This window comes from Nothobranchius furzeri, chromosome 13, assembly GCF_043380555.1.
Source record: "Nothobranchius furzeri strain GRZ-AD chromosome 13, NfurGRZ-RIMD1, whole genome shotgun sequence".
NCBI lineage: Eukaryota > Metazoa > Chordata > Actinopteri > Cyprinodontiformes > Nothobranchiidae > Nothobranchius > Nothobranchius furzeri.
The window spans coordinates 67873405-67880631 of record NC_091753.1 but is presented as its reverse complement, the minus strand read 5'-3'; the positions used below and the strand labels follow the sequence as shown (position 1 = coordinate 67880631).

The following is a 7227-nucleotide window of genomic DNA, read 5'->3' as shown; positions in this document are numbered from 1 at the left end:
CATCAGGGCCGTTCTGCAGCGCCTACTTGAGAACCAGCTCTTCTGTAAGGCTGAAAAGTGTGAGTTTCACACCCCCAAGACTAAGTTCTTGGGGCATGTAATCACGCCTGGAGAGGTACTGATGGACTGTGACAAGGTCAAAGCGGTTCTCGAGTGGCCTACACCTACTGGTCGGAAGCAGCTTCAATGCTTCCTGGGGTTCGCCAACTTCTACAGGCGCTTCATCAGAGGTTTCAGTGGCGTGGCTGCACCCCTCCACAGACTCACCTCGGCTAAGGTACGTTTTGTCTGGGACACTGCTGCCGACATGGCCTTTGCCGAGCTCAAAAGACGGTTCTCTGCGGCCCCTATCCTGACCCAGCCTGACACCTCCAAGCAATTCATTGTGGAGGTTGATGCGTCTGAGTCAGGGGTGGGTGCTGTGCTGTCACAGAGAGCGTCTGATAATAAAGTATATCCCTGCGCGTATTTCTCCTGCAAGCTCACTCCTGCAGAGAGAAATTACGACATAGGGAACAGAGAGTTGCTAGCTGTTAAGCTAGCACTCGAAGAATGGCGCCACTGGTTGGAGGGTGCTGAGCAGCCGTTTTTGGTGTGGACCGACCATAAGAACTTGGAGTATGTACGGACTGCCAAGCGCCTTAACCCCCGCCAAGCACGGTGGGCTCTGTTTTTTGACAGGTTTAACTTCAACCTCTCCTTCCGTCCGGGCAGTAAGAACATTAAACCTGATGCCCTGTCCCGCCAGTACCAGCAGGAGGGTGAGGCTTTGGAGTCAGAGTCCACGTTCATCGTGCCGCCCAACTTGGTCCTTGGGGTCTCTCGTTGGTCCTTGGAGCGCAGGATCAATGCTGCAGTCCGAGACCCCACTACCATTCCGTCTGGATGCTCCCCGCACTGTTTGTTTGTTCCCCCAGGTTTTCGCCCGGCGTTGTTGAAATGGGGGCATTCATCACGCCTGGCCTGCCATCCTGGGGTAACCAGGACTGCCTTCCTGGTAGCGCAGCGGTTCTGGTGGCCTACGGTGTCATCTGACGTTCGAGCTTTTGTCTCCTCTTGCCCAGTGTGTGACAGCGTCAAGTCACCCAGAACTCCTCCGGCTGGACTCCTGCAACCTCTACCTGTTCCCTCCAGACCTTGGTCCCACATTGCAATGGACTTCATCACTGGACTACCCAACTCTAAGGGTAAGACTGTGATCCTGACTGTAGTGGACAGGTTCTCAAAGATGGTGCATGCTATACCCCTGCAGAGATTGCCATTGGCTCAGCAACTGGCGGAGGTGGTGGTGCGGCATGTTTTTCGGCTGCACAGACTTCCGGAGAACATCACCTCGGATCGAGGACCCCAGTTTGTTGCAGCTTTTTGGAAGGAGTTCTGCAGACTCCTTGGAATAACGGTCAATCTGAGCTCTGGTTTCCACCCTCAGACAAATGGTCAAGTAGAGCGCTTTAACCAGGATCTGGAGACCACCCTGCGTGCTATGTGCCTGAAGAACCCCCAGACTTGGTCCTCTCAACTCCCCTGGGCTGAGTATTCGCACAACACCCTGGTTAATTCTACTGGCTTCTCCCCCTTCCAGGCTGCCTACGGGTACCAACCGCCTCTCTTCCCCCATCAGGAGAGGTCGGCTTCCACCTCCGGTCCTGCAGCATTCGTGAGGCGCTGCTGTCGTACATGGACTGAGTACCGTTCCCGACTGGTTCGGAACCAGGAACGGTTCACCTCCGTGGCTAACCGCCGGAGGTCTGCTGCTCTGAGTACAAGGTGGGTGACAGGGTTTGGCTCTCTTCGGCTGATCTGCCACTGAAGGGGGGTGCCAGGAAGATGCGGCCCCGATTCATCGGACCCTTCCCCATCACCAAGGTCATCAACCCAGTAGCCGTCAGGTTGGAGCTCCCTCGGGCACTGAGAGTCCACCCTGTGTTCCATGTGAGCAAGCTGAAGCCTGAGAAACTCTGTCCCCTGCAGACGCCATCTGCGGTCCCTCCAGCTCCCCGCATTGTGGATGGCGGTCCTGTCTACAGCGTGAATAAGCTCTTGGCCTCGAGGAGAGTGGGCAGGGGCGTCCAATACCTCGTGGACTGGGTGGGTTACGGCCCGGCGGACAGGCAATGGGTCCCAGAACGCCACATCCTCAGCCGTGATCTGATCGATCAGTTTCACCGGGAACACCCCACCCAGCCGAGACGTCCGTCTGGGAGCCGGACTTTGTGAGGGGGGTTATGTTATGATTCGCCCCTTTTTGTGTTTAACTTTTTCTCTGTTGTTTTTGTTCAGGTCAGCTGCAGCTCCTCTCAGGAATCCTCCCCTTCCCTGTGAACCTCCTGGAGTGCTGCAGCTGAACCACATCATCTTGATTGCCCTCACCCTATTTCAGGCCACTGCTGCCAGTCATCAGTGTGGAGTTGTCTTTGCTGAGTTGTACTTGTATGGATTGAGTTTGGTTTTGGTTTTTGGTTCCCACAGTCAGTGGAGGAAGTTTTGTTTATTAAATCTTTTTTGAACTCTGGATAAAGGATCTTTATTCCTGCAAATGGGTTACTGCAGAGGCAAACCGTGACACACTGCCTGTGCCTGCCTGCCTCTATAATTTTGGGTGAATTTTCAAGCTATATTTAAATAGCTCATACACTAGCTATGGTGACCCAAAAATGACCCCTTCTGATCAACACTAACCTGCTTTGCATGCTAAATACTTTTGAATGAAAATCCTAGGGCAGTCCACTCAAGTTGATTGGTCCCAGTCACGTGACCCGATGCTGTGCTTGAACCATTCAACAAATACTCAGATTAATACCTAAACGGAGTAGATAGCTGCTTCTCTAATTATTGCCACTTTTTACACTAATAATTTTATCATGAGTGTTTTATTAGTTCTTATATTTGCTTATCTCTTAATTAAATTTTTTTTCTTACTATCTTACCTTTTGCACCAAAATACCGCAGCAATTTCCTAATGTTGTGACTTGGCACACATATGGCAATAAAAACTTCTGATTCTGATTCTCTAAACTTTTTACTTTTTGGAAAAAAATACTTCTCAGATTTTTCATAAATGTTTTAAGCTTTCTAATTTCAATAGCTCCTACACTGTAAACTCTACTGACACAAAATCATGTCTGCTCATCAACACTTACCTGCTCTACATATTACAACTTTTATTTTAGGGAAAAATAATTCCCTGAATTTTCATGAATTTTTAAATAATTTTAAAGAGCAAGTAACGTCTAAATTAACTTTTTTTTTGCTAATGAACTGTATAAATGAGTGTCTAATAGTGTTTTAAATGTGTTTATTCATTATTTTAGCATTTTGGTGCATTTTCTTTAAAAATTAAAAATTCTGCCTAAATACCACAGTATAGTGCCACCTCCAGCTTAAAACATAGAATTTGAGTCATTTTGAAAAAATTTTAGCCAATGGCTAAAGAGTAAGATATTACGTAAACCAGTAGAGTACTACGTAGCAGCTCTGTGTCAAAGTTATAAAAGCATCGAGCGTCTCGGCCAGGCCTTGCGGCGAGTTGGGAGTTGGATTTGCAAGCGAGTGTAGGAGGTTAGCCGTAGTTCAGCATTAGCAAATAGCATTAGCATATCCTAGTCTTTAGCGTAGCTTTTAGTGTTATACATACTTATTTAGTGTTAGCTTGGCTGTTGGATATTGTAGTTTAGTTAGTGTTTGGCTGTTAGTGTAATTAGGAAAGTAGTTTGGGTTTAGTGCTCCATATCGTGTTAGTATGGTGAGAAGGTGTAGTGTAGTGTGGTTGCGGTGGCTCTGTGGGGTTGCACTCCTTTCCGCTGGACTTAGAAATTAGGCGCCAGTGGTTGCGCGCAATCGGTGTCTGGAAAACATTCAGCTCCCGCCTGGTGCTGTAGTTTGCAACCAGCATTTTACTCACGATTCTGCACGTCTCCGTTTGAAGAGGGAGGCTGTGCCCACCGTGGCTCTTCCGCGATTTAGATGCAGCCCACCGACTCTGCTCCCCCACCACGGCGGGCTCCAGTCCGAGGTGAGTAAGCTAAATAAAAATTTTAACATCTTCTAAAGACAAGTCCCTACCTAAATGCAAAGTTTGAGAGACGTGGTTCACTTCCTTTAGCTAATATCAGCCTGCACTGCCTTCGGGCAGATTTGTCAAGTTCACAAAATGTGGAACGGGATGTAAGGTTAGAATCAGCGGCGAATCGGAACATATCTCGAAGCCCTGGCCGACGAAACGGTCCACATGACTATAACGGTCAGGCTCGGAGAAAATTCGGGTTGTTTTTGTGTCAGTCGGTAATTCTGCAACAGTGGCTCTGACCCAGCACTAGTGGACAGACAGCATTACAGCGTGAAATTCAGCTTGTGACCCGGTTCCGTGAGGAATTCTGCTCAGGAGGTCGCATTTCAGGCTCTCCACATCATATGTGACTGACTTTTACGTTATAATAACGATCAAACACTAGGAATGTTATAAAGCGCCTATATGTTTCTTTTGTATATTATCTGACTTTATAAACTCCAACAACAATGTGCTTCTATTTTTTTCCAGGCTAAATCTACCCAAGACACTGGCTGTCAGAATGTACTTGTCCAGGCTGACGTGAAGCCTTACCGGCGTAGCAAAGGTGAATTATTTTTAATAATCTTCTATGTAAACATTTTATTATTACCTTCTAGTTTTAAGTTGTTTTACAGATTATTGTTACACGTGATTTTATGCTCTTTTAAACATTTATAAATGTGCTACTTCTTTGTTTTTTACATAGCCAGCCAGAATAGAGCTCACAGCCGCAGTGTGTCTGGTGACCCACGGGGACCATGATGGAAATTCATCTTCCAGAAAGTCCCAGAGCAGCGTCCACACCCCTGAAAAGACCAAGATGTGAGGTGTCTGCTGTTGATTCCAGCTTCCACCTCAGTGACAGTGCAAGCTCAGTGAACTGTTCAAGGTAAAAAAAATTAAAACATTTCAGAATTTTTAAGATATTAACAATTAAATAAGTATGTGATTACATCATGACATCATGAAGGAGGCTACTGATTCTGGCCCTGTGACACTTGGTGGTGACGTGTGAGCTGATTCACCTGGTAAATAACTTTTACATTAAATATTTTGTTTTTGCTATCAAAAGTAAATTAACTAATAACCTGCATTATTGCAGGACACTCAGCAAAATATAGACTCTACACCATGCAGGCACACGTTAATACTCTATAAGAGCACATAAGGTGAGCAACACCACAGATTATTGTACACTGTCCTGGATTTGTTTTCTTTCTGCATCTCATCATTAGCCTGGCTGATCACCTGATAACTCCTGTCATCTGGTTATGACAGCATGAGGATGTCCTCACACACCTGTAACCTATCAGCTCATCTGGCAGAATAGAGAGAGAAGAGACAACACCACATCTCCTGTTCCTGGAAAGCCTTCAGCCATCCTTCGATGACTGAGAACCTCCATCAGCTCTGTCTCCTGTCTGCCTACAATTATTATAATAAATATTGTGTTTGACAGGTCTTTTGTGCTGCCAAATATCTCATTTTGATTCCAGTTTTGATATTTTAATGGATATTTATAAATTACATTAATTGAATTATCACATTGTTGCATGTTTATCTAGCTCTATTGTGATGAATTAAACTGTTAAAAGCTTGTTTTAATTTGAAGCATGTTTAAGTATTTATGGACATGAACAAAAACAGGAAATATATTAATTGAGATTTATTTAATTAATATAACAAATAAGGGGGAAAGAGTCATTGAAAGGCACATTCTTCTGGAAGCTCCTGATCCTGACGACACCAGCAGAGGAGACCAGCTGCAGACACCAGAGGATCACCTACGACCAAGAGCAGGGGCGGATTTAGCAATTTGGGGGCCCAAGGCAAGCAAAGACATGAGGCCCTCCACAGCTGTTCTGATTTTTGTTTTTTTATTCTTACTACAAAAAGAATGAATAACTTCTTCACTGGTCCAGTCTTGGATGGAACTGATGTGAAGAATCTCTGGAACTGCATCTGAATGGAAAAAAGAATGTGTTTAACAAATATATTTAGCATGAAATAATTTCATTTGTACAAAAATAATGATATTCATGTTTGTATTGATTTGTTGCCCACCCACCTATTCTCTTCTTTCTCATTTTCTCTGGTGAAACACCTCTATCTCCTGCCTTAGTTGGTCTGCTTTCACTAAAGGAAGCAATAAAGCATAAGACAAAATGGTTAAATATGGAGATACAGAAAAAAATTACATAACCATGTAAAAGTTACCATTTTCTACCTTTGCTTTTATTTTCCTTCTCTCTCTCTTCTGTCTTGCCCTTGAATGCTTTGTTTCTTTCTCTTCTCCTCCTCCTCTGCTCCTTTAATCATCTTGTTTCTCTCCTTTCCCTGCTTCTTGAGCTTTGTAGATAGTTTCTTTCTCTTCTCCTCCTCCTCCTCCTCTGCTCCTTTAATCATCTTGTTTCTCTCCTTTCCCTGTTTCTTGAGCTTTGTAGATAGTTTCTTTCTCTTCTCCTCCTCCTCCTCCTCTGCTCCTTTAATAATCTTGTTTCTCTCCTTTCCCTGCTTCTTGAGCTTTGTAGATAGTTTCTTTCTCTTCTCCTCCTCCTCTGCTCCTTTAATCATCTTGTTTCTCTCCTTTCCCTGTTTCTTGAGCTTTGTAGATAGTTTCTTTCTCTTCTCCTCCTCCTCTGCTCCTTTAATCATCTTGTTTCTCTCCTTTCCCTGCTTCTTGAGCTTTGTAGATAGTTTCTTTCTCTTCTCCTCCTCCTCTGCTCCTTTAATCATCTTGTTTCTCTCCTTTCTCTGTTTCTTGAGCTTTGTAGATAGTTTCTTTCTCTTCTCCTCCTCCTCTGCTCCTTTAATCATCTTGTTTCTCTCCTTTCCCTGTTTCTTGAGTTTTGTAGATTTCCTTTGCCTCTTATTTCCACGTTTTCTGTCTTTTCTTAGTATATTTTTATGTCAGAGCCTTTCTAAAATCTGACTTTGCGAGCTTTGGCCTCCACAAATCGTGTCATCACTGATTCCATATCCAGTGATTTCCTGACATCACGCTCAATGGCGATAACAGCAAGTGCAGATAGCCTGTCTTGTGACATAGTTGATCTGAGGTATGTTTTGATAAGTTTTAGAGCAGAGAAACTTCTCTCACCTGAAGCCACTGTCACAGGGAGAGTAAGTAGAATTCTAAGAGCTATACTCAGATTTGGATAGATGTCAAGGATATTCTC

The 7227-nt window shown here is 44.7% G+C and overlaps 1 protein-coding gene across 1 annotated transcript; it reads right to left on the bottom strand.

Annotated features, from left to right (window-relative positions):
* Nucleotides 1-5699: 5699 nt before the first annotated feature.
* LOC129155786 (nucleolar protein 58-like) lies at nucleotides 5700-6865 on the bottom strand. Its single transcript, XM_054735524.2, has 3 exons — nucleotides 6117-6865; nucleotides 5936-6010; nucleotides 5700-5832 (listed from the first exon to the last, which is right to left on the bottom strand). The coding sequence occupies exon 1, from the start codon at nucleotides 6863-6865 to the stop codon at nucleotides 6284-6286; it is 582 nt and encodes a 193-aa protein (XP_054591499.2). The 3' UTR covers nucleotides 5700-5832; nucleotides 5936-6010; nucleotides 6117-6283.
* Nucleotides 6866-7227: the final 362 nt, after the last annotated feature.